At 52.1% G+C, this 26,396-nt stretch overlaps 1 protein-coding gene across 1 annotated transcript; it reads left to right on the top strand.

Moving 5' to 3' along the window:
• Window positions 1-256: 256 nt before the first annotated feature.
• WAS (WASP actin nucleation promoting factor) lies at window positions 257-13,544 on the top strand. The gene is made up of 12 exons (XM_038748218.1): window positions 257-1,312; window positions 3,466-3,606; window positions 4,552-4,638; window positions 4,921-5,017; window positions 7,185-7,229; window positions 7,462-7,515; window positions 8,754-8,928; window positions 9,685-9,727; window positions 9,994-10,147; window positions 11,408-11,820; window positions 11,904-12,012; window positions 13,474-13,544. The coding sequence occupies exons 1-12, from the start codon at window positions 1,073-1,075 to the stop codon at window positions 13,527-13,529; spliced, it is 1,614 nt and encodes a 537-aa protein (XP_038604146.1). The 5' UTR covers window positions 257-1,072; the 3' UTR covers window positions 13,530-13,544.
• The last annotated feature ends 12,852 nt before the right edge of the window (window positions 13,545-26,396 follow it).

The following is a 26,396-nucleotide window of genomic DNA, read 5'->3' as shown; positions in this document are numbered from 1 at the left end:
CCAGGAGGAGAGGCAGGCCGGGCCGCAGGTCTCCGTGCGGTCTGACCTGAAGCATCGTGGACAAAGCTGCCATTTTCTCTGGGCCTTTCAGAGCAGCGCTAGTTCTGGCGGAGAGGAAAAGCGGGGGAAACCGAGCCAGGCTTGGCTGCCGGGTTGGCTCTCGCTTGCTGGTTCTGCCTCTGCTCGGTCTGCTTCCTGCTTCCCAGGCCCAAGTCAGAGGGGGCGGGTCAGGCTGTGGAGAAGACGTTGCAAATCAAACAGAGCTGGGTAAAAAGACGTTTTCCTGGCGGCGCTTCTGGACGGCCTCTCCCCCCACGGGGCCTCTCGGGCGCGGGCCGTGGAGCCTGGGGGCCGCGGGGGCCGGAGGCCATCGGTTTCTACCCGCCTGGCGATGGGAGCCGAGGCTTTGGGCCCAGGGGCCTGCAGGGGAGGAAGCATCGCCTCTGCTGACTGACCATATAAAGACTTAAAGGGGCTGGTCGCTCCCTGGGCCCGGAGCTGAATGGAGGCCTGGAACTGGAAGGGAGTGAGGCCCAGGGGCCACCCTGGTCCTGGGGGCAGTGCCACAAACCCCTGAAGCCCCCAGAACCAGTCTGGTCTCTCTGGAGTTCTTGGGCTCCAGGATGACCTGGCTCGGCTGCTTCGGGGCCCGTCGGGACGCGGGCTGAAGCAGGGACGGGACGCGTTCTGCGTTGCCTGTCTGCCTCAGTCCCGCTCCCTCGATCTCTTCCCTGGCCTGGGCGTCCAGCTCGGCTAGCAGGGCGTTCAGGGGAAAGGCAGAATAGGCGAGTCTATCTGGCCTCAGGCCCGCAGAGGTGAACAGGAGGTGACACCAGGTCCCTGTGTGAGGGGGCTGGGGGCTGAACCCCAAGTCCTCCTTTCCAGTCCCTCTGCTCTTCCCAGACCAGGCTGGCCTCCCCCTGGTTGAGCTCCCCGCCTGGAGACCAGGGGCACCTTTGCCCCCGGGGTACGGGTGAGGACAGGGGAGAGTGGCTCCCCGCAAGCCCGCTAGTGAGGCTCCCCAGTCGAAAGGGGCCGTGGTCCTGCTGCCCCGCCATCTCAGCGCCTCCCCATGCGGCTGCCTGGTGGTTTCCGAGCTTCCTGTTCCAGAGCAGAAGTTACCCTCCCCCCCCTTCCCCACCACAGCAGTAGCCCCAGAGCCTCCGGGCACCAAAACCCCATCTGGCCCGGCGCTATGAGCCGCGGGGGCCGGGCTGGGGCCCGGGCTGGGCAGCAGCAGAACGTCCCTTCTGCCTTGCTCCGGGACGACGAGAACCAGAAGCTCTTTGAGATGCTTGGCCGAAAATGCTTGGTAAGTGAGCGAGGGGCCCCGGCCTCACCCTGCGGGCGGTCGGCCATCCGCCTCTCCCTTCCCCGCTCCTCCATCTGCCCCGCCAGCCTCTCCCGGCCCTGCTGCCCGCCTCTGCTCTTGTCCTGCCTTTGGTGCCAGCGGTGAGGGACCAGGAGAGCGGGAGGTCTCTCCTCTTTCCAGGCCGGACCTCTCGGGCCCTGGCAGCATCTCTGGGGCAGGTTGCCCGAGGACCGGCAGCCCCGGGGTGGAACAGAAAACCACAGCTACTCCAGGTCCTCTGCCTCGGGTTCCCCCAAGAAGAGGCAGGAGCAGGATAAGCCCCCCAGCCCCTCCGAGGTCCCTAGGCCTCTCTCTTTCTTACGGCCACTGTCATCCCCGCTCTGTTACTTCCTCCATCCCTGTCCCCACCCTGGGCCCAGGCCCTGTGTGGCCAAATGAGAAGAAATCAGTTTCCTCTGGCAGGCAGAGCTCTCCTGGGTCACTTGGTCCACCCCTCAGCTTCCAGGCCCTTCTCCCACCCAGGCAGAGGAGGGTCTCCACTGTTTTAAAAAAGAAAAGACAAGTAGGTGGAGTCCACACCAAGGCAAGCGTTCACCCCCTTTCGTCAGGACAGTTTCTCCCTCTGTCTGACGTCGATCCCTCCTGCTCTAATTTCAGCCCAATTCCTCTAGTTCCGAGGCAGCGGAGAGCTGCAGGAGAACCATTAGAGATGGACCCTGGCTACTAACTTTCCCCCACCGGTGTCTCTTCTGGAGGCTGATCCCTATTTACCGACCTCCAGTCACAGGCCTTGTCTCTGGAGCCAGGGCCCCAGACTAGACTTCCTGACAGTAACACTCCCAAGGCGGTGAACAGTTGCTCACCCAACATCCTCCTTTCAGTTCCTTCATGTGGAACTGGAAGGGGATGACTTGACCTCCCCACCCCAGGTACAAGTTGGGAGGGATTACAACTCCTCACACAAGTTATTCGCCGTGTTTTTCAGTGGGTCCAGTGGTCTGCCCCCCGCCCTTATTCCCTCTTTGCCCCTTTTCTCCTCACAACCCCCACCTTGAGCCCGGGTCCCTCATCCTTCAGGATAATTCAAGGGGAACTTTGATAGGGCCAGAGAAGAGGAGGAAGAGGAGAAGGAGGAGGAGGACCCAGCTTCCGGTTGGCCCCAGTGGTTACGTTCCTCAGCAGAGCGGGTCACCCCATTTCCTGCTCTAGCGGCCTGCCCTAGGCCCAACTCAGCTTCCATTCTTGGGAACAGTCAACCAAGCCTGCAGCAGGCCTGAGGCCTCCTCTGTTTGGTCCCTGAACCCCATTAACAGATCACATTATGATAATACTTGTGATATTCGTGAAGTGCTTACTATGCATACTCCTGCTTACTCCTCACCCTCGGCTTCAAGGCTGTCCATCCCCTCGCCCCCTCCTACCTCACCTCCCTTCTCTCCTTCTCCAGCCCAGCCCGCGCCCTCCTCTCCTCCGCCGCTAATCTCCTCACCGTACCTCGTTCTCGCCTGTCCCGCCATCAACCCCAGGCCCACATCATCCCCTGGGCCTGGAATGCCCTCCCTCTGCCCATCCGCCAAGCTAGCTCTCTTCCTCCCTTCAAGGCCCTGCTGAGAGCTCACCTCCTCCAGGAGGCCTTCCCACATTCAGCCCCTTCCTTCCTCTCCCCCTCGTCCCCCTCCCCATCCCCCCCATCTTACCTCCTTCCCTTCCCCACAGCACCTGTATATATGGATATATGTTTGTACATATTTATTACTCTATTTATTTTACTTGTACATATCTATTCTATTTATTTTATTTTGTTAGTATGTTTGGTTTTGTTCTCTGTCTCCCCCTTTTAGACTGTGAACCCACTGTTGGGTAGGGACTGTCTCTATATGTTGCCAATTTGTACTTCCCAAGTGCTTAGTACAGTGCTCTGCACATAGTAAGCGCTCAATAAATACGATTGATGATGATGATGATGATGATGATGACTGAAAACAACGATCCTGAAGCTAGCAATTTGAACCCCTTCCCTGTGGAAGCGTCCCTACCCCGCCATACCCCAGGGCCTAGGGATCCCCGCTCTTGCTACTCTCTCTCCCCAAATCCTCCTGCAAATTCACCGACTTCTTGGACCCGGGGTGGCGGGGGGCCATTTCTCATCGCAGACGCTGGCAACCTCCGTGGCACAACTCTACTTGTCGCTGCCCGTCAACAGCGGGCGTTGGAGCAAGCGGCAGAGCGGAGCGCTTTGCTTTGTCAAGGACAATCCCCGCAAGTCCTACTTCATCCGCCTTTACAGCCTCCAGGTAGGCCTCAGTCTCCCTGCTCAGTCTGGACCTCCACGGGCGGATGGAGGGGAGGGACAGGAGGAGCGAACAGGAGCGGGAATGGGAGGGGAGGGAAAGGAGAACGCTGCTGGAAGGAGCAGATCTGGGGGACAAGGGAAGAGGAGAGTTTCCACAGAGGTGGAGATTGGAAGCCCATTCATTTCGTGCCGTCTCACCCATGCCAGTTGTCCTCCCCTCTCTGCCATCCCCCGTCACCCACATTGGCTCACCCACCCTGGTTCCCAGGAACAGCCCTCACAGCAAGCATGATGCCCTCCTATCGCTGCTCTGACTTCCAGGGTCATCCCTATTCCCTGTGAGAGAGCTGAGCCTTTCACGGAGAAAGAGGGAGAGAGCCGGGGGCTGGAGTGGAGAGATGAGAGGCTCCAGGGAAACTCTTTCATGGAAACCTTTTGGATCATTTTTCTCTAGTGGTCCCTGAGGCTGAGGACCCCTCCAGGGCTGGGAAATTGGTCTCCACTGTCTCCGAAGAGTCATACGCTCTACCCCCTCGGGCCCGTGCTGGGGACTCAAGGAGGTCTTCAGGAGAGGGGTCAAAGCGAACAGAGGGGCCAGGGTGGGAGGAGAGGGGATGGCAAGCTGGGCCAGGCCCGAAAATGATCGCTGGGAAAGAGAAAGGTATTCCCGACAGGAGGAAGAACCCCCCCGTGGCCCCCCAGCCCCTTGGGCCCGTCCCAGAGACCGACCACTTGTCCTAGACCCCTGGAAGAAAGGCACAAGGGGGATAGTGAGGGCTGTGGGAACCTGCCCAAAACTGGGCTGAACGGGAGAAGCCATCACACTCAGGACCACCGCAGGTCGAGTCCTAGCTCGGGAGCTGGGCCGGCCTCAGCTCGGGTCTGGGGAAGAGGCCCGGAGGGGTCCCCTATGTAACTAACCACCCCCCGCCTCCTGTCTCCTTAGGAAGGGAAGATGGTTTGGGAGCAGGAACTCCACTCCCAGCTGATTTATTCGGCCGCCACACCTTTCTTCCACACTTTCCCCTCAGATGTGAGTAGTTGGGGGTTCGGAGGGCCGTGTCCCGGTGAGGGGTTGAGGGCCGGCGTGGGAGCGCTGTCTCTGCCAGCCCCATGACTCCGGCTGGAAGATGAGCTCTGGGAACCTCACGTCTCTCGCCAGCTGAAACACGGAGGGGAACGGCTGGGGGAGTCAGGGAAGGGTCTCCCCAAGGTCGCTTCTCTCTGGGGACCCTGGGGCAGGTAAAGGGCATGGAGGAGGGGACGGGATCAGTCCCACAGCAGGCCTGGCCCATCAGCTGGGGGCTGTTCACAGGACTGCCAGGCTGGGCTGAATTTTGCAGATGAGGGTGAAGCCCGGGCCTTCTATGCCCTGGTGGAGGAGAAGATCCAGAAGAGAAATCAGAAGCAAGGTAAGGAATCGGAATATCGGGGACACCGGACCTTATTTCCTCCAGGAATGAGGGGATCTGGGAGCCAGAGGATCCGGCTTCTAATCCTGGCTCTGCTACTTGCCTGTTTTGTGACCTTGGGAAAGCCTCTCTGTGCCTCAGTTTCCTGTTCCCCCTCCTACTTAGAGAGTGAACCCCATGCCTTCCCACACTGAGCCCCCTCCTTCCTCTCCCCCTCGTCCCCCTCTCCATCCCCCGTCTTACCTCCTTCCCTTCCCCACAGCACCTGTATATATGTATATAAGTTTGTACATATTTATTACTCTATTTTATTTATTTTACTTGTACATATCTATTCTATTTATTTTATTTAGTTAATATGTTTGGTTTTGTTCTCTTGTCTCCCCCTTCTAGACTGGGAGCCCACTGTTGGGTAGGGACTGTCTCTATATGTTGCCAACTTGTACTTCCCAAGTGCTTAGTACAGTGTTCTGCACACAGTAAGCGCTCAATAAATACGATTGATTGATTGATTGATGTGGGATGGGGACTGCGTCTGACCCGATTATCCCCTACCTACCTCGGCACTTTTGGATCTGTGCCCTGAAGCACTTACTCTTCACTCCACCCTCAAACCCACAGCACGTAGCGAACAAATCCCTAGTTTGTTTTAATGTCTGCCTCCCCCTCTAGACCGTAAGCTCTTTGAGAGCAGGGATCACGTCCGCCAACTCTGTTGTACTGCACTCTCGCCAGAGCTCAGTACAGTGCTCTGCACACAGGAAGTGCTCAATAAATACCACTGATTGATTAATTGGCATGTAGTAAACAACTACCATAATTAATTATGATAATTATCACAGCCTTAGGGAGAGGGAAGAGCCTTTCTGACAGGCCCATTCCTGCTGGATTCGTTTGTGAACTCCTCCGCTGGACTGTCAATGAGTGAAAAGAGCCCGGGTCATCATCATCATCATCAATCGTATTTATTGAGCGCTTACTATGTGCTGAGCACTGTACTAAGCGCTTGGGAAGTCCAAATTGGCAACATATAGAGACAGTCCCTACCCAACAGTGGGCTCACAGTCTGAAAGGGGGAGAACAAAACCAAACATACTGACAAAATAAAATAAATAGAATAGATATGTCCAAGTAAAATAAATAAATAAATAAATAAATAAATAGAGTAATAAATATGTACAAACATATATACATACATACAGGTGATGTGGGGAAGGGAAGGAGGTAAGATGGGGGGATGGGTTCAAATCCGGGCTCCGCCACTTGTCAGCTGTGTGACTTTGAGCAAGTCGCTTCACTTCTCTGGGCCTCAGTTCCCTCATCTGGAAAATGGGGATTAAGACTGTGAGCCCCACGTGGGACAGCCTCATCACCTTGTATCCTCCCCGGCACTTAGAACAGTGCTTTGCACGCAGTAAGTGCTTAACAAATGCCATCATTATTATTATTATTATTGAGGGCAGGGATCATGTCTACTGATTCTTGAGTGCTGAGCGCCATGCTCTGCTCAGAGAAAGTAATAATAATAATAATAATAATAATGGTATTTGTTAAGCACTTACTATGTTCAAAGCACTGTGCTAAGCGCTGGGGAGGTTACAAGGTGATCAGGTTGTCCCACGTGGGGCTCACAGTCTTAATCCCCATTTTCCAGATGAGTTAACTGAGGCACAGAGAAGTTAAGTGGCTTGCCCAAGGTCACACAGCTGACAGGTGGCAGAGCCGGGATTCAAACCCATGACCTCTGACTCCCAAGCCCGGGCTCTTTCCCCTGAGCCATGCTGCTTCTCCCAAGTACTCAAATGTCAGTGATTGATTGATTGGACACCACCCCCCCACCACCATCTTTGGAGAAGCAACATGGCTCAGTGGAACGAGCCTGGGCTTTGGAGTCAGAGGTCATGGGTTCAAATCCCGGCTCCGCCAACTGTCAGCTGTGTGACTTTGGGCAAGTCACTTCACTTCTCTGGGCCTCAGTTACCTCATCTGTAAAATGAGGGTTAAAACTGTGAGCCCCCCGTGGGACAACCTGATCAGCTTGTATCCTCCCCAGTGCTTAGAACAGTGCTTTGCACATAGTAAGCGCCTAACAAATATCATCATCATCATCTCTGTGTCTACTTTCCCTCCCTCTGTGGCCACCTGTTTTTTTTTTCATCTCTCTCAGCAGAAAAACGTCTGCTTCCACCTCCGCCCCCTCCGATCAGCGAAGGTGAGTGACTGATGGGGAACTGAGCTCCTTGGGCTTCCCCCTGCTCTCCGGTCTCACGCAGGGAGGATGAGGGGGCAGGTTGGGAGCGGGGATTGGGGACAAGTGACCGGAAGGTCGGGGGCAGTGGAGGGGGCGGCTTTATCATCTGGGACACAGGGTGGAACGACTGAGCGGTGGGGCCTTCGACCATGGTCCCTGGGGTCTCTCCCTGTCTCTGTGTCTCCCCTTGCAGAAAGAAGAGGAGGTGGGCCCCCTCTTCCCCCACACCCCAGCGGAGACCCGAACGGTGAGGAGGAGACCCGAAGGAGGGGGGATGCAGGGGAGAGAGAGAGAAGGAGAGGCAGGGACCGGTCGACTTTCCAGCGTGGCTCAGTGGAAAGAGCCCGGGCTTTGGAGTCAGACGTTATGGCTCAGCTGGATGACTCTGGGCGAGTCACTTCACTTCTCTGGGCCCCAGTTCCCTCATCTGGAAAATGGGGGTGAAGACTGTAAGCCCCACGTGGGACAAGCTGATCACCTTGTATCCCCCCAGCGCTTAGAACAGTGGTTTGCACATAATAAGCGCTTAACAAATACCATTATTATTATTATTATTATTATTATTTCCAAGACTCATTCCGCCTCCGAAAGAGGCCTAAGTCTAGACCACATGGTGGAGGGGCTCGTGGACACCGATGCCCCCTGCTGGCCAAAGCCCCAGCTTTCCCCCTGGCCCCCCAATAATATTAATATAATATTAATAAATTAATATTAATTAATATTAATATTAATAATATTAATGATAATGGCATTTATTGAGCGCTTACTATGCACAAACCACCGTTCTAAGCGCTGGGGAGGTAACAAGGTGATCAGGTTGTCCCACAGGGCGCTCCCAGTCTTCATCCCCATTTTACAGACGAAGTAACTGAGGCCCAGAGAAGTGAAGTGACTTGCCCAAAGTCGCACGGCTGACACTTGGTGGAGCCGGGATTTGAACCCACGACCTCTGACTCCAAAGCCCAGGCTCTTTCCACTGAGCCACGCTGCTTCCCTAACCCTGGGCCCGGGCCCTAAACTCCCCCCCGTCTCGGTCACATCCTCGCGGCTGTGGCTTCTGGCTTTCGGGGGGTGGGTGGGAGGGAGAAAGGAGTTGATCCTTCTCATCCCAAGTGGGGGAAGAGGGAGAGGGGCGGAAGGGGGAGATGCCGGGACCGCCCGGGGCCGGCCGGTCATTGCAGAGAAGCAGCGTGGCTCAGTGGAAAGAGTCCGGGCTTTGGAGTCAGAGGTCATGGGTTCAAATCCCGGCTCTGCCAATCGTCAGCTGTGTGACTTGGGCAAGTCACTTCACTTCTCTGTGCCTCAGTTACCTCATCTGGAAAATGGGGATGAAGACTGTGAGCCCCACATGGGACAACCTGATCACCTTGTAACCTCCCCAGCGCTTCGAACAGTGCTTTGCACATAGTAAGCGCTTAATAAATGCCATTGTTATTATTATTATTATTATTATTATTATTATTATTATTGCTCCCCGTCTCCCAGGACCCTCTCTGCAGCCCACCGTGCCCTCGCTGAACCTTGTCACGGTGGACATCCAGAACCCCGACATCACGTCCTCTCGCTACCGCGGGCTTCCCGTTCCCGCCATCTCCGACAAGAAGAAGGCTGGGAAGAAAAAGATCAGCAAGGCTGACATCGGGGCACCCAGTGGTTTCAAGTGAGAGTCCAGTCTTCTTTCCTTCCTGGAGGATCCCAGTTCCGCCTTCCTCCTGCCCAACACCCCTCCTATTCCTCCGCCTGGGCTCTCCCTAGTCTTCCCAGCCCAATTTAGCCTCATTCCCCGACCACCTCTACCCTAAAACCCTCCCCAGCCCAGTCCACCCTCCGTCCAGCCAAGCCCCTCTTCCCTACCCCCTTTCTCCGTCCCTCTCCCCCACCGTCATGGGTCACGAGCCCTGGGTCCCTCACTGTGGGGGAAGACCCTCTCCGCCCCATCTTTATAGCTGTGGCCTTCATTAATCAATCAATCAATCGTATTTATTGAGCGCTTACTGTGTGCAGAGCACTGGACTAAGCGCTTGGGAAGTACAAGTTGGCAACATATAGAGACGGTCCCTACCCAACAGAGGGATCACAGTCTAGAAGGGGGGGACAGAGTACAAAACAAAACATGTTAACAAAATAAAGTGCTCACCGTGTGTCGAACACTGAACTGAACTGATTGCATGGAACGTAATCAGTGCTCGCAGGGCACGCAGTCTAAGTAAGAGAGAGAACAGGTATTTCATTCATTCGATTGTATTTATTGAGCACTGTACTAAGCGCTTGGGAAGTACAAGTTGGCAACATACAGAGACGGTCCCTACCCAACAACGGGAATCCCCATTTTACGGAGGAGAGAGGAGAGAATCAAGAGCCAGAGAAAAGTCGGCTCAACCTAACCCATTCACCGGGTCCTTCTTTCCTCCCCCAGGCACGTCAGCCACGTCGGTTGGGACCCTAACAGTGGCTTCGACGTACGTACGGGGGGCCTCAGCGGTGGGGGGAAGGAAATATAACCTGGGCCCCGGAGTCTCTTTCTCCCTAGCCCCACTCTGGCCTCAGGGTTGCAGCGAAGTTTGGGGAAGCCCAGGAGGTTCCCCAGACTCAGTTGCGTTTCTGGAGTCGTAAAGATCTGGTCAAGAAGGGGCAGAGTGGAGGAAAGGGGTGGAGCAGGTGGGCGGCGGGAGGGGATGGAGGAGGAGGACCAGAGGGAGAGTCTATCCCACTCCTCATCTCCTAGGTGAACAACCTGGATCCGGATCTGAAGAGCCTGTTTACCCAGGCGGGGATCAGCGAAGCCCAGCTAACGGACGCCGAGACCTCCAAGCTCATCTATGACTTCATCGAGGGTCAGGGGGGCTTGGAGGCGGTCAGAGAAGAGATGAGGCGGCAAGGTGAATCGTAATAATGTCTTGTGGTATTTGTTAAGTGCTTGCTTTGTGCCTGGCCCTGTACTAAATGCCGGGGTGGATAGGAACTAATCCGATCGGACACAGTCCCTGTCCCACCTGGGGCTCACGGTCTCAATCCTCCTTTAACAGAGGAGGTGACCGAGGCACAGAGGAAGCGAAGCGACTTGCCCAGGGTCACACAGCAGACAAGTGGCCCAGCCGGGATTAGAACCCATAACCTTCTGACTTCCGCTGTGCCACGCTGCTTCTGCAGGGGTAGATGGGGAAACCCTGAGCTCCCCTCTCATTCATTCATTCATTCATTCAATCGTATTTATTGAGCAGCCGGGGAGCTTGAACCTCTCCGGCCCTGGACTCGGTCAGGCCCACACCCTTGGGTGAGACCCGAGGCAGGCCACCCTTCCAGTCCTCCCTTCCAGTTCTCCCAGAGGTGGGCCTTTACCGGAGAGGGTCCCTGGCCTCTGGTGACCTCCGAGGTAGAACCAGAGGAAACGTGGGCTAATCTTATCCCTTCCCCAAGCGCCTCTCCCTCGGCCCTGACCCCGTGGAAATCTCCCAGGCCTCCACCTGGGCTCTGGAGTTGCCGCTGTTTCTCCGAGCCAGTGGGGAGCCAAACTAATGGTAGAGAAGCAGCGTGGCCAAGTGGGAAGAACACGGGCCTGGAAGCGAGGAATCCCGGCTCTGCCATGTGCTTGCCGTGTGACCTCGGATGAGTCATTTCACTCCTCCCTGTCTCAGTTCCCTTACCCGTACAATGCGAACGAACTACCCCTTCTTCTTCCGTCTTCGAGCGTGAGCCCCGTGTGCGACGGGGACTGCGTCTAACCCGATCGCATCGTATCTCCCCCGGTGCTTCGTAGAGTGGTCGGCAGCCCAATCAATCAATCAATCAATCAATTGTACTTATTGAGCGCTTACTGTGTGCAGAGCACTGTACTCAGCGCTTGGGAAGTACAAGTTGGCAACATATAGAGACAGTCATCATCATCATCATCATCAATCGTATTTATTGAGCGCTTACTGTGTGCAGAGCACTGCACTAAGCGCTTGGGAAGTACAAGTTGGCAACATATAGAGACAGTCCCTACCCAACAGTGGGCTCACAGTCAGCTTAACAGAGTCCAGGGGAAGAGCTAGAGGTCGGAGGAGGGAACAGGATGGGGCTGTCTTGGGGTTGCTGCATGGGTGGACAATTCAGCTCAGCGCTAATATAGCTGCTTCCCTACCTTTGTGTGTCCACAGGTGCCGGTCCCCCTCCTCCTCCTCCTCCCCCGTCCCGTGCCTCTCCTCTTCCCTCGGCGCCATCCACCCCCTCCCGAAGAACGGGACCTCTCCCCCCAGTCCCTGGTGCCCTCTCTGGGTCTCCATCCTTGCCCAGTCGGGGGGTCGGGGTTCCTCCCCCGCCCAGGTGCCCCCCACCCCCCAGCCGGGGGGCTGCCCCCGCCACCTCCCGTTCTGGCCCCCTCCCACCTCCCCCCCCACCCGCTCCCTCTGACACGTGCCCCCCACCCCCTCCTCCACCCCCTCCACCTGCTGGCACTTGCCCCCCGCCCCCTCCGCCACCCCCTGGGGGGACAAGTCCCCAAGCAGCGTCCGCCCCTGTTGGTCGGGGGGCCCTGTTGGACCAGATCAGGCAGGGCATCCAACTTAACAAGGTGAGAAGGGGACTCCGGCCTGGTGGGGACGGGGGGCGGCGGAGGGGACGTTGAGGGTCCTGACTCTTCCTCCTCCGCTGCAGACGCCAGGGGCCCAGGAGTGCCCAGCTTCCCCTCCCCAGAGCTCTGAGGGGCTGGTGGGGGCCCTCATGCACGTCATGCAGAAGAGGAGCAAGGTCATCCACTCCTCAGGTGAGCGACTTGCCCAGCCCGCCCTGCTCCGGCCCTCAAAGCTCCTTGGGAAGGGAACCGGAGCGTCCGAAGAAGCTGGGCCCGGGCAGGGCGACCTGGCCTCCTTTTCCTCCTCCTCCTCCCCATCGCCCCTTCCCACCCAGGTTAAAGCTCATTCATTCATTCAATCGTATTTATTGAGCGCTTACTGTGTGCAGGGCACTGGGCTAAGCGCTTGTCCCCTTGAGCCCCCCAGTCTGCGCAGTTTTGCCTGGGGACGGGGAAGCAGGAACACCAGTGGACGTGGACGGGGTGGACCCTGCCCGCTCAACAGCCCTCAGGGCACACCATAATAATAATAACGATGGCATTTGTTAAGCGCTTACTATGTGCCAAGCGCTGTTCTTGGCACATTTCATTTCATTCATTCAGTCATTTCACTCCTCCCTGCCTCAGTTCCCTTACCTGTACAATGCGAACGAACTACCTCTTCTTCTTCCGTCTTCGAGTGTGAGCCCTGTGTGCGATGGGGACTGTGTCTAATCCGATTGCATCGTATCATCATCATCATCAATCGTATTTATTTAGCGCTTACTATGTGCAGAGCACTGTACCAAGCGCTTGGGAAGTACAAATTGGCAACATATAGAGACAGTCCCTACCCAACAGTGGGCTCACAGTCTAAAAGGGGGATCTACCCCGGTGCTTAGTAGAGTGGTCGGCAGCCCAATCAATCAATCAATCAATCATATTTATTGAGCGCTTACTGTGTGCAGAGCACTGTACTAAACGCTTGGGAAGTCCAAGTTGGCAACATATAGAGATGGTCCCTACCCAACAGTGGGCTCACAGTCTAGAAGGGGGAGACAGAGAACAAAACAAAACATGTTAACAAAATAAAATAAATAGAATAGATATGTACAAGTAAAATAAATAAATAAATACAAGGTGATCAGGTTGTCCCACGAGGGGCTCACAGTCTTCATCCCCATTTTCCCTCATTCATTCATTCAATCGTATTTATCAATCAATCAATCAATCAATCAATCGTATTTATTGAGCGCTTACTATGTGCAGAGCACTGTACTAAGCGCTTGGGAAGTACAAATTGGCAACACATAGAGACAGTCCCTACCCAACAGTGGGTTACTGTGTGCAGAGCACTGGACTAAGCGCTTGGGAAGTACAAGTTGGAAACTTGATGAGGGAACTGAGACCCAGAGGAGTGAAGTGACTTGCCCAAAGTCACCCTGCTGACAATTGGCGGAGCCGGGATTAGAACCCATGACCTCTGGCTCCAAAGCCCGGGCTCTTTCCACTGAGCCGCGCTGCTTCTCATGTGAGGGTGCTCAGCCCTGGTCCCCCAACTGGGTCCGGCCTGGTTGGGCCGAGAGGCCCACGTGTTTGCTCTGCCAAGGTTTGACCCGCTCTGTGCTCCTGGAGCCGTTCTTTCTGGGAATGACCGTGCCCCCATCTTCACAGACGAAGGGGAAGACGAGGCAGGGGAGGACGACGATGACGACGAATGGGACGACTGAGCAGCCCACCCGCCCACCCGCCCCTCGCTCCTGCTTGCCGGCTTCCGTCTTCCCTCCAGAAACCCGGCCTGCACCTGCTCCCGTTGAGGCGGGAGAGGATGTGGTCTCCTTCCCGCGGACCCTTGCTCCTTCCCCCTCACTTGCCCTGGTTGTCGTCCGTCCCCATGTTCCCTAAGCATCTGCTTCCTTCCTGAGAGGTTTTGTCGTAGGGGACAGAGCCGGGGTGGGAAGGGGCCCAAGGGGCGCAGAGTTGACTGGGTGGATCCTTAATATTAAGAATAATGATGTTCTAAGCGCTGGGGAGGTTACAAGGTGATCAGGTTGTCCCACGGGGGGCTCACAGTCTTCATCCCCATTTTACAGATAAGGTAACCAAAGCCCCGAGAAGCAAAGCGACTTGCCCAAAGTCACACAGCTGACAATTGGTGGGGCCGGGATTTGAACCCATGACCTCTGACGCCAAAGCCCGGGCTCTTTCCACTGAGCCACGCTGCTTCTCGCTGTCCTTCACCCAGGAAAGTCATCTTGTTAAGCAAATCGCTCAACAATAGAATCCATTTATTTTACGAATATTTCCATTTTTTTAATGAAAAAAAAGAACAGACGCTCCTGTCCCCTCCCACCCTCTGTGTGCCTCTTCCCCCCAGCCCAGGGTCACAGGTCTGCTCCTTTGCTGCCCTACTATTTTACAAATATTTCCATTTTTTTAATGAAAAAAATGAACAGACTCTCCTGTCCCCTCCCACCCTCTATGTGACTCTTCCCCCCAGCCCAGGGTCACAAGTCTGCTCCTTTGCTGCCCTACTATTTTACAAATATTTCCATTTTTTTAATGAAAAAAATGAACAGACACTCCTGTCCCCTCCCATCCCCTCCCACCCACTATGTGCCTCTTCCCCCCCAGCCCAGGGTCACAGGTCTGCTCCTTTGCTGCCCTACTATTTTACAACTATTTCCATTTTTTTAATGAAAAAAATGAACAGACGCTCCTGTCCCCTCCCACCCTCTGTGTGCCTCTTCCCCCCAGCCCAGGGTCCCAGGTCTGCTCCTTTGCTGCCCTACTATTTTACAAATATTTCCATTTTTTTAAATGAAAAAAATGAACAGACGCTCCCGTCTCCTCCCACCCTCTGTGTGCCTCTTCCCCCCATTCCAGGGTCCCAGGTCTGCTCCTTTGCTGCCCTACTATTTTACAACTATTTCCATTTTTTTAATGAAAGAAATGAACAGATGCTCCTGTCCCCTCCCACCCTCTATGTGCCTCTTCCCCCCAGCCCAGGGTCACAGGTCTGCTCCTTTGCTGCCCTACTATTTTACAAATATTTCCATTTTTTTAATGAAAAAAATGAACAGACGCTCCCGTCCCCTCCCACCTCTGTGTGCCTCTTCCCCCCAGCCCAGGGTCCCAGGTCTGCTCCTTTGCTGCCCTACTATTTTCCAAATATTTCCATTTTTTCAATGCCCTACTGCTGCAGGCCTCCCGAGCCCTCCCGTTCCTGGCTGGGCACTGCTGGGACCAGGTGCGCTTCATCTAAATCAGAGTGCTTCTCTCATTGTCTGAGCCCGCCCAGCCTTCTCCCCATAAGGATTAGGAGGTTTAGAGCTCGGAGAGGCCTCTGTGGCTTCCTTTTCTCAATCCTGAGCTCCCTACAGGGTGTTGCTACCGTTCCCGCTGCTTCATCCCCAGGCTCCGCGGCCCGAGGGTCAGCAAAAGGTGGCTGGCTTCCATTTGCTTCAGTCCCGTCCACCGCAGCCAGCCGTCTCCTGATCTTGTCCTGATCCAGCCTCAAGCTCTGCCTTGGTGGTCGGAAGATGAGCGAGGCTTCGCCAGTCCCACTGTTGTGCTTGGTTCCCCTTCTCCCTTGTTGGGTCCGTATGCTCCATGTGGGAGAGGATGTTGGGGCCTGGTGGGCGTAAGGGGAGGGTAACCTGAACCCCAACCTGCCCTGACTCCCATTCTTCTCCTCTCTGACGGGCAATTATCAGCTTTCCCGTTCCAAAGCTGCCCCTCCCTTGCTGCTAATTGATTTCTGGACTAAAATTTCCCACCTGGACCACTTGGCCTTTTCTTCTCTTGTCTTCTGAAATTGGGATCATCAGGGAGCTTGACTGTGTGGCGGGGTTGGGTGGGGGAGATGGTAACCCCACAGGGAAGGGGTCAAGGAACACTTTCAGGAGACAAGACACCGCGGGATGGTAACCGTGAGTGGAAATCAGCTCCCCTTGACCCCCACCGTATATACACGCTACCCACCGACTCCCCCTCTTCTGATTTTGTAAAAGATCTTCAGGCTCTCTGTGAAGGAAACAGTGCTAAACTTCTCTCCCCAGCCCCTCATAGCCCCTAACCTGCCTAGCTGGCATTCCTTGCTTTGCACTTATAATAATAATGATGATGATGATGATGGCATTTATTAAGCGCTTACTATGTGCAAAGCACTGTTCTAGTAACAGTGACCAGTAAGAAGGCCGTTGCATTAACCCACAGGAGTGGGGAAGAAGGGGGAGGAGAGGGGAAAACTGTGAAATATTAAACAGGAAAAAAGCAGCTGGATTTAGAGCCAGACTGAACGGTGGCTGTACATGGCAGAGGTCACTGATGATACCAAGGTTGTGAGTTTTCTGGACAAGGAGGATGGTAATAATAATAATGATAATAATAATAATAATAATAATGGCATTTGTTGAGTGCTTACTATGTGCAAAGCACTGTTCTAAGCACTGGGTAGGTTACAAGGTGATCAGGTTGTCCCTCAGGGGGCTCACAGTCTTAATCCTCATTTTACAGATGAGGGAACTGAGGCCCAGAGAAGTGACTTGCCCAAAGTCACACAGCTGACAGTTGGCAGAGCCGGGATTTGAACCCATGACCTTTGACTCCAAAGCCCGGGCTCTTTCCACTGAGCCACGCTGCTTCTCTCCTTCGGCCAGGGTCATTGTCTCCCAACTTCTAGACTGTGAGCCCACTGTTGGGTAGGGACCGTCTCTCTATGTTGTCAACTTGTACTTCCCAAGCGCTTAGTCCAGTGCTCTGCACACAGTAAGCGCTCAATAAATACGATTGAATGAATGAATGAATGAACTCCTCGGACTCCAATTTCTGCTCCCTTATGGCTGAAAAGCCTCTCTCTCTGTCGAGCTGACAGGGAACTCAACTCTCCGACAACCCCAGGGAGCTCCGGTTAGCAAAAGCCTGAATCTGGGAAGAAGGGATCAAGGCTGGAAATTAGGTATCAATCAATCAATCAATCGTATTTATTGAGTGCTTACTGTGTGCAGAACACTGTACTAAGCGCTTGGGATCCCAGAAGAACTTCCGGTCCAGAGCTGGAAGTCGCTGGAAGTTGGATTCTTATTCACCGGAGATTTTAAAGATCGGGATGAATCCCCAAAAAGGTGGATTGCAGAGGTAGAACCTTCAATCCCCTCGCTCCCCAAGCAGGATCAGCCCACAAATAGAAAGGCCCAGTTGTATTCAGGGCTGGGGGGGGGTTTGGTGAGCCCACTGTTGGGTAGGGACTGTCTCTATACGTTGCCAACTTGGACTTCCCAAGCGCTTAGTCCAGTGCTCTGCACACAGTAAGCGCTCAATAAATATGATTGATTGATTGATTGATTGATTGATTGAGGGATGGCTGGGAGAGAGAGCCTAGGAATGGGCCTCTCTTGAGAGGTCGGCTGGGCAGCAACGGGGTAAGCATCAGTGGGAACTGGAGTGAACGTGTTTGCCAGGCTGGCGGAATCCCCCTCTGGAGGAACTGAAGCTCGTTCCCTTAATTCATTCATTCATTCAATCGTATTTATTGAGCGCTTACTGTGTGCAGAGCACTGGACTAAGCGCTTGGGAAGTCCAAGTTGGCAACATCTAGAGACAGTCCCTACCCAACAGTGGGCTCACAGTCTAGAAGGGGGAGACAGAGAACAAAACAAAATATAGTAACAAAATAAAATAAATAGAATAAATATGTACAAATAAAATAGAGTAATAGCAGGTATAGCAATAATTGCATAGTATAAATTTCAGATGGGGAAGTGGGAGTGTATAAGGATGCACATATATGTTCTGTGGGTCTGAGGGTGGGGTGAATGGCAAGTGTTTAAAGGTACAGAGCCACGAGATACAGAAGGGAGAGGGAGGAGAGGGCGTTAGAGTTTAGTAAGGAAGGTCTTTTGGAGGAGATATGGTATGATACGAATTTTGAAGGTGGGAAGAATGGTGGCCCATTAGATCAATCAATCAATCAATCAATCATATTTATTGAGCGCTTACTGTGTGCAGAGCACTGGACTAAGCGCTTGGGAAGTCCAAGTTGGCAACATCTAGAGACAGTCCCTACCCAACAGTGGGCTCACAGTCTAGAAGGGGGAGGCAGAGAACCAAACCAAACATATTAACAAAATAAAATAAATAGAATAGACATGTACAAGTAAAATAAATAGAGTAATAAGTATGTACAAACATATATACAGGTGCTGTGGGGAAGGGAAGGAGGTAAGATCTGAAGTGAGAGCGAGCTCCAGGCCAAAGGGTAGACGTGATCCTTCACTCTTTGTTCAGTCCTTGTCTCTGACAGCCAAACAATCCTGGTCCTTGAGAGGGGAGGCCTTCCCAGACTGAGCCCCTTCCTTCCTCTCCCCCTCGTCCCCCTCTCCATCCCCCCATCTTACCTCCTTCCCTTCCCCACAGCACCTGTATAGATGTATCTATGTTTGTACATATTTATTACTCTATTTATTTATTTATTTTACTTGTACATATCTATTCTATTTATTTTATTTTATTAGTATGTTTGGTTTTGTTCTCTGTCTCCCCCTTTTAGACTGTGAGCCCACTGCTGGGTAGGGACTGTCTCTATATGTTACCAACTTGGACTTCCCAAGTGCTTAGTACAGTGCTCTGCACACAGTAAGTGCTCAATAAATACAATTGACGATGATGATGATGTGGGAGCCAAGCGGTAGGGCTCAGGGAAAGCGACGAGGGAATTCTCTCTCCCGCTCCGCTGACCCGGCATCGCCAGAACTCCGGGCATTCGGCCAGCGCCTTCCCCTGCCCTCTCTACCCACCCCGTCTAGTCAGTCGCTAGCTGCTGAGGCAATTTGAGGGGTAGGGAACTTCTTCCTCATGCTTAGCATGTACATGCACACATCTGGAGAGGCCCAGGGAGACGGTTGGGAAGAGTCCCGGCCTCCGTGTCCGGTTCGGGAAGGTTTTCCAGCAACTCAGGAAGTGCGGCTCGGCCTCCATTTTGGGGAAAGCTCCCACGCTTGGGGGAGCAGGACTGGGCTTGTCCTTAGTTGTTTCTCTCTTGTATTTCCTCTCAATTAATCAATCAATCGTATTTATTGAGCGCTTACTGTGTGCAGAGCACTGTACTAAGCGCTTGGGAAGTACAAGTTGGCAACATATAGAGACAGTCCCAACCCAACAATCAATCAATCGTATTTATTGAGCACTTACTGTGTGCAGAGCACTGGACTAAGTGCTTGGGAAGTACAAGTCGGCAACACATAGAGACAGTCCCTACCCAACAGCGGGCTCACAGTCTAGAAGGGGGAGACGGGCAACAAAACAAAACATATTAACAAAATGAAATAAATAGAATAGATATGTACAAGTAAAATAAATAAATAGAGTAATAAATATGTACAAACGTATATGCGTATCTACAGGTGCTGTGGGGAAGGGAAGGAGGTAAGATGGGGGGGATGGAGAGGGTAATGAGGGGGAGAGGAAGGAAGGGGCTCAGTCTGGGAAGGCCTCCTGGAGGAGGTGAGCTCTCAATATGTTAATAGGGATGTTAATACTGGATATGTTAATACTGGATAAGCCCGGGCGTGGGACTCAGAAGGTCAATCAATCAATCAATCAATCGTATTTATTGAGCGCTTACTGTGTGCAGAGCACTGGACGAAGGGCTTGGGAAGTCCCCACAGGGAACCCCTAGAAAATGGAATCTGAATGTGGGGAGGTGTCTACTACGTTATAATGTGCTCTTCCGAGAGTTCATTCATTCAATCGTATTTCTTGAGCACTGACGGTGTGCAGAGCACTGTACTAAGCGCTTGGGGAGTACAAGTTGGCGACATAGAGAGACGGTCCCTACCCAACAGCGGGCTCACAGTCTAGAAGATGAGGTAACCGAGGCCCAGAGAAGTTCATTCATTCATTCAATCGTATTTATTGAGCGCTGACTGTGTGCAGAGCACTGTACTAAGCGCTTGGGGAGTACAAGTTGGCGACATAGAGAGACGGTCCCTACCCAACAGCAGGCTCACAGTCTAGAAGGTGAGGCAACTGAGGCCCAGAGAAGTTCATTCATTCATTCAATCATATTTATTGAGCGCTGACTGTGTGCAGAGCACTGTACTAAGCGCTTGGGGAGTACAAGTTGGTGACATATAGATACGGTCCCTACCCAACAACGGGTTCACGGTCTAGAAGGGGGAGTTCAGTACAGTGCTCTGCACACAGTGCTCTATAAATATCATTGATCGGAAGTTCAGAGAACATGAGGGACTCACGCGAGAGTTGAGTGGGATGGACAAAATGGGATATCCGTAGATAATCACACAATTATTATAATCCAAAGTCTTCAATTTGATCCATTAACATTTACCATCTGCTCTTTAAGCAGAGCAGTTAACAAGGAACTAAACGGCGAGTCTGTCCATCGGTAGTAATAATAATAATAATGATGATGGCATTTATTAAGCACTTACTATGTGCAAAGCACTGTTCTAAGCGCTGGGGAGGTTACAAGGTGATCAGGTTGTCCCTCGTGGGGCTCACAGCCTTAATCCCCATTTTACAGATGAGGTAACTGAGGCCCAGAGAAGTGAAGTGACTTGCCCAAAGTCACCCAGCTGACAATTGGCGGGGTGGGATTTGAACCCGTGACCTCTGACTCCAAAGCCCGGGCTCTTTCCCCAGAGCCACGCTGGTAGGATGTATTGGGCCCCTACTGCGTGCAGAGCTCTGTTCTAAGCACTTGAATGAATCAATCAATCAATCAATTGTATTTATTGAGTGCTTACTGTGTGCAGAGGACTGTACTAAGCGCTTGGGAAGTACAAGTTGGCAACATAGAGAGACAGTCCCTACCCAACGGTGGGCTCACAATCTAGAAGGGGGAGATGCTCCCTGCCCCCCAGGAGCTTATAATTTAGTGGGGGAAATGGATTGTAAAATAATTTACAGACTGGAGAAAGGACAAAAGGGGCTATGATTATAAATTGGTAAGAGGGCACGTGAAATATTTATTAGTAAGTTCTAAATAATAATTATTAAGTTCTAGGGATGACTGTGAGTGCACAAGAGGGTGGGTACTGAAGTACTGAAGGGTTAGTGGGGGGACTATAACCTGGGAAAGATTTGAAATTAGTCAGGGAAGACTTCCCGGAGGAGATGGGGCCTCGGAAGGGCCTTCAAGGTGGGGAGAGCTGAGCTGTGTCGGATTTGAAGCACATGGTAAGTGCTCAATAAATACGATGGATTGATTGATTGATTTGAAGGGTGTGATCAAGAGGTTAGCAATAGGAGGATGAAAACGGGGCGCAGGAGTAGGTTAACTTGAGAGACGTGAAGAGTATGAGCTGAACTGTATTGGGAAAAGAGTGGAGAAGTAGGAATGAGAGAGAGGCTCGAGTGCTGTAAATTCAAGGGTTGGGAATTTATGCTTGATGCAGAGAGCACGGGGCAAAATATTGGAGGGTTTTTGAGGAAAAGGAAGATGTGCAGAACGCTCCTTTAGAAAAATGATCGTGATTTATGGACAGGAGAGGGAATACACTTGAGGCAATTCATTCATTTAGAAAAATGGTCGTGTTTTATGGACAGGAGAGGGAATACACTTGAGACCATTCATTCATTCAGAAAAATGGTCCTGATTTATGGACAGGAGAAGGAATATACTTGAGGCGATTCATTCATTCATTCAATAGTATTTATTGAGCACTAACTGTTCATTCATTCATTCACTCCATTGTATTTATTGAGGGCTAACTGTGTGCAGAGCACTGGACTAAGCGCTTGGGAAGGACAAGTCGGCAACAGCTAAAGACCCTCCCCAACAATGGTCTCACAGTCTAGAAGGGGGAGACAGACAGCAAAACAAAACAAGTGGACAGGTGTCAATACCATCAGAATAAATAGAATTGTAGCAATATACAGGAATAAGTATATATATATATACAATTATTTATTATTAATATAAGTATATATAAATATACTTATATTTATGTAGTATATTATGGTATATTAGTATATAGTATATTATACTATTATAGTATATACTATTAGTATATAGTATATTTATATAGTATAGTATATACTTACTATAAGTATGTATTATTTTATTATTATTATTTATACTGTATAAATATATAATGTATATCTATACTTATTCCCATATATAGCTACAATTCTATATAAGTATCTATAAGATATCTATCTATAAGATATCTAAGTATCTTATATATATATAAGTATATATACTTATTCCCGTATATAGCTACAATTATTTCATTATATAAATAATAATAAAATAATATATATACTCATTCCCGTATACAGCTACAGTATATATGTATATATATATATACTTATATAAATAATAATAATAAAACAACGATGGCATTTGTTAAGCGCTTACTATGTGCAAAGCACTGTTCTAAGCGCTGGGGGGGATACAGGATGATCAGGTTGGCCCACACAGGGTTCACAGTCTTCATCCCATTTTACAGATGAGGTAACTGAGGGACAGTGAAGTTAGGTGACTTGCCCAGGGTCGCAGACATACTTATCTAAGTATATATATATATACTTAGAGAAGCAGCGTGGCTCAGTGGAAAGAGCCCGGGCTTTGGAGTTGGAGGTCATGGGTTCAAACCCCAGCTCCGCCCATTGTCAGCTGTGTGACTTTGGGCAAGTCACTTCATTTCTCTGGGCCTCAGTTCCCTCATCTGTAAAATGGGGATTAAGACTGTGAGCCCCACGTGGGCCAACCTGATCACCTTGTAACCTCCCCGGCGCTTAGAACAGTGCTCTGCACGTAGCAAGCGCTTAATAAATGCCATTATTATCATATACACGTCAGTGAAATTAGTGTCAGGAACGATGCAGAAATCAAGATGAAAACTGGCAAATGGGTGGATAAGCACGGTGGCCAAACCACGGAATTTTATGATTTCCAGGAGGAAGACACAGTCCACAGTGCCAAAGGCAACTAGGCTAGAGTCTGTTAGATTTGGCAAGAAGGAGGACATCGGTATCCCCGCATAGTGGCCTCAGTGGAACAAAGAGGAAGCAACATGGCTTAGTGGAAAGAGCCTGTGCCTGGGAGACCCGGATTCTGCCGCTTGCCTGCTGTGTAGTCTTGAGTGAGTCACTCAACTGCTCTGTGCCTCAGTTTCCTCATCGGTAAAGTGGGGGTGAAATACCTGTTCTCTCGCCCCTTAAGACTTTGAGCCCCACTGGGGGCAGGGATCGTCTAACCTGATTATTTTGTATCTGCCCCATTGCTGGGCACCTAGTAAGAGCTGAACGCATACCGCGGTTATTATTATCAGAGGGTCAAGAATGGATTGAATGAATGAATGAATGAATGAACGGTGCTTGGCACACAGCAGGCGCATTTAGAGTAATAAATATGTACAAACATCCCCCCCTTCTTACCTCCTTCCCTTCCCCACAGCACTTGTATATATGTATATATGTTTGTACATATTTATTACTCTATTTATTTTACTTGTACATATCTATTCTATATATTTTATTTTGTTAGTATGTTTGGTTTTGTTCTCTGTCCCCCCCTTTTAGACTGTGAGCCCACTGTTGGGCAGGGACTGTCTCTATATGTTGCCAATTTGTACTTCCCAAGCACTTAGTACAGTGCTCTGCACACAGTAAGCGCTCAATAAATACGATTGATGATGATGATGATGATGATTTGGTGGAGAAGTGGAGACAGAGGGTGTCTACAACCCTTTCCAGGAGTTTGGACAGAATGGGAAGAGGAGAAGTAGCAAGGCCTAGTGGATGGAGCACGGGCCTGGACGTTAAAAGGACCTGGGTTCTAAATATCCAGCTCCACCGCTTGTCTGCCGTGTGACCTTGGACAAGTAACTTCACTTCTTTACGCCTCAGTTACCTTACCTCTAAAATGGGGATGGAGACTGTTACCCTAATTTATTTGTATTTATCCCAGTGCTTAGTACAGTGCCTGCCTAGCCCGTGCGAAACAAATACCATTTTTTCCTCGCCAGCACTCAGGAGTCGTGGACAACCCCTTGGGGAGCCAGAAGCAACAGATGTACGCTACAATAAGCATCATAAATCAGTCAGATGAATTTATTGACTGCTTACTGTTGTACCAAGCTCTTAGGAGAGCACGGCATAACAAGAAACAGGCACATTCCCTGCTCCCGATGGGCTTTCACAGAAGGATTCCTTGCAGAAAGCTGCAGAAACTAGAGCTTTACCAACTGGGCTCTCGATCAATCAATCAATCAATCATTCGTATTTATTGAGCGCTTACTTTTTATTTTTATTTTTTTTTAATCGTATTTATTGAGCGCTTACTGTGTGCAGAGCACTGTACTAAGCGCTTGGGAGGTCCAAGTTGGCAACATCTAGAGACCCAACAGTGGGCTCACAGTCTAAAAGGGGGAGACGGAGAACAAAACCAAACGTACGAACCAAATAAAATAAATAGACTAGATATGTACAAGTAAAATAAATAAATAAATAGAGTAATAATAAATAAATAGAGTAATATTCCGCGATTCCTTCTTCTGTTTCAGAACATTTTGCATTCCCCTCCCCGGCTCTTGGAAATACTTCCGAGCTGCCAGCATTGTGCCCTCTGAAAGCTGGAACCGGGATCAGGAGTTCCCGGAGCCTGGCGGAAGCCGAAGCGGAGGGCGGCTGAGTGTAGAAAATGAAGCTCCTCGATCTCCTCACTCAGGTTACCTAAACGCACGGTCACCTTAATCAATCAATCAATCAATCAATCATATTTATTGAGCGCTTACTGTGTGCAGAGCACTGTACTAAGCGCTTGGGGAGTCCAAGTTGGCAACATCTAGAGACAGTCCCTACCCAACAGCGGGCTCACAGTCTAGAAGGGGGAGATAATAATAATAATTAATAATATTCTGATGGTGCTGGATTATAATAATAATAATAACGATGGCATTTAAGTGCTTACGATGTGCAAAGCACTGTTCTAAGCGCTGGAGGGGTTACAAGGTGATGGGGTTGTCCCACGGGGGGCTCACGGTCAATCCCCATTTTCCAGCTGAGGTCACTGAGGCCCAGAGAAGTGAAGCGGCTTGCCCGAAGTCACCCAGCTGACAAATGGCGAAGCAGCGTGGCTCAGTGGAAAGAGCCCGGGCTTTGGAGTCAGAGGTCGTGGGTTCGAATCCCGGCTCCGCCACATGTCTGCTGTGTGACCTCGGGCAAGTCACTTAACTTCTCTGAGCCTCAGTTACCTCATCTGGAAAATGAGGATTAAGACTGTGAGCCCCATGTGGGACAACTAGATCCCACTGTATCCCAACAGTAAGCGCTCAGCGTGTCTTAGGAGAATGAGCCCGGGCTTGGGAGTCCGAGGTCATGGGTTCGAATCCCGGCTCTGCCACATGTCTGCTGTGTGACCTCGGGCAAGTCACTTAACTTCTCTGAGCCTCAGTTACCTCATCTGGAAAATGAGGATTAAGACTGTGAGCCCCACGTGGGACAACTAGATCCCACTGTATCCCCCCAGTAAGCGCTCAGCGTGTCTTAGGAGAAAGAGCCCGGGCTTGGGAGTCCGAGGTGGTGGGTTCGAATCCCGGCTCTACCACTTGTCAGCTGTGTGACTTTGGGCAAGTCACTTCACTTCTCTGGGCCTCAGTTCCCTCATCTGTAAAATGGGGATGAAGACTGTGAGCCCCCCGTGGGACAACGTGATCATCCTGGAACCTCCCCAGCGCTTAGAACAGTGCTTTGCACATAGTAAGCGCTTAATAAATGCCATCATTATTATTATTATTACCCCAGTGCTTAGTATATAGTAAGCGTTTAACAAATGCCATCATCATCATCATCAATAAATACGGTTGAATGAATAAAGAGCGTCGGCCACACGGGGCCCCGCAGGAAATAACGAAAACTGGCGGAGAGGGCTCGGAAGAGGAAAGGGGCGCGGCGATTGGACGGACGGCCCACCGCCCTGCGCGGCGATTGGGCGGACGGCCACCGCCCTGCGCGGCGATTGGGCGGACGGCCTACCACCCTGGGCGGCAATTGGGCGGACTCCCCGCCTCCCTGGGCGCGGCGATTGGACGGACGTCCCACCGCCCTGCGCGGCGATTGGACAAACGGCCCACCGCCCTGCGCGACGATTGGGCGGACGGCTCACCGCCCTGCGCGGCGATTGGGCGGACGGACGGCCTCCCTGCGCGGCGATTGGACGGACGGCCTGCCGCCCTGCGCGACGATTGGGCAGACGGCCCACCGCCCTACGCGGCGATTGGGAGGACGGCCCACCGCCCTGCGCGGCGATTGGGCGGACGGACCGCTGCCCTGCGCAGCAATTGGACGGACGCACCACCGCCCTTCTTGGTGATTGGACGGCCGTCCCACCGCCCTGTGCTGCGATTGGACGGGACGGCCCACCGCCCTGCGCGGCGATTGGGCGGCCGGCCGGCCTCCCTGCGCGGCGATTGGGCGGACGTCCCGCTGCCCTGCGCGCAGCGATTGGACGGCCGTCCCACCGCCCTGCGCGACGATTGGGCGGACGTCCCGCCGTCCTGCGCGCGGCGATTGGACGGCCGTCCCACCGCCCTGCGCGGCGATTGGGCGGACGTCCCGCTGCCCTGCGC

Source organism: Tachyglossus aculeatus, chromosome 6, assembly GCF_015852505.1.
Source record: "Tachyglossus aculeatus isolate mTacAcu1 chromosome 6, mTacAcu1.pri, whole genome shotgun sequence".
NCBI classification, from domain to species: domain Eukaryota; kingdom Metazoa; phylum Chordata; class Mammalia; order Monotremata; family Tachyglossidae; genus Tachyglossus; species Tachyglossus aculeatus.
This window is presented reverse-complemented; position numbering and strand designations above follow the sequence as displayed.

Excerpts from the sequence above, each read along its gene's own strand:
- WAS (XM_038748218.1), top strand. The coding sequence starts at position 1,073 with ATGCGGCTGCCTGGTGGTTTCCGAGCTTCCTGTTCCAGAGCAGAAGTT. Across the intron at positions 4,639-4,920 it reads TCCACACTTTCCCCTCAGAT|GACTGCCAGGCTGGGCTGAA; the intron begins GTGAGTAGTTGG and ends GGCTGTTCACAG. Across the intron at positions 11,821-11,903 it reads AGGGCATCCAACTTAACAAG|ACGCCAGGGGCCCAGGAGTG; the intron begins GTGAGAAGGGGA and ends CCTCCGCTGCAG.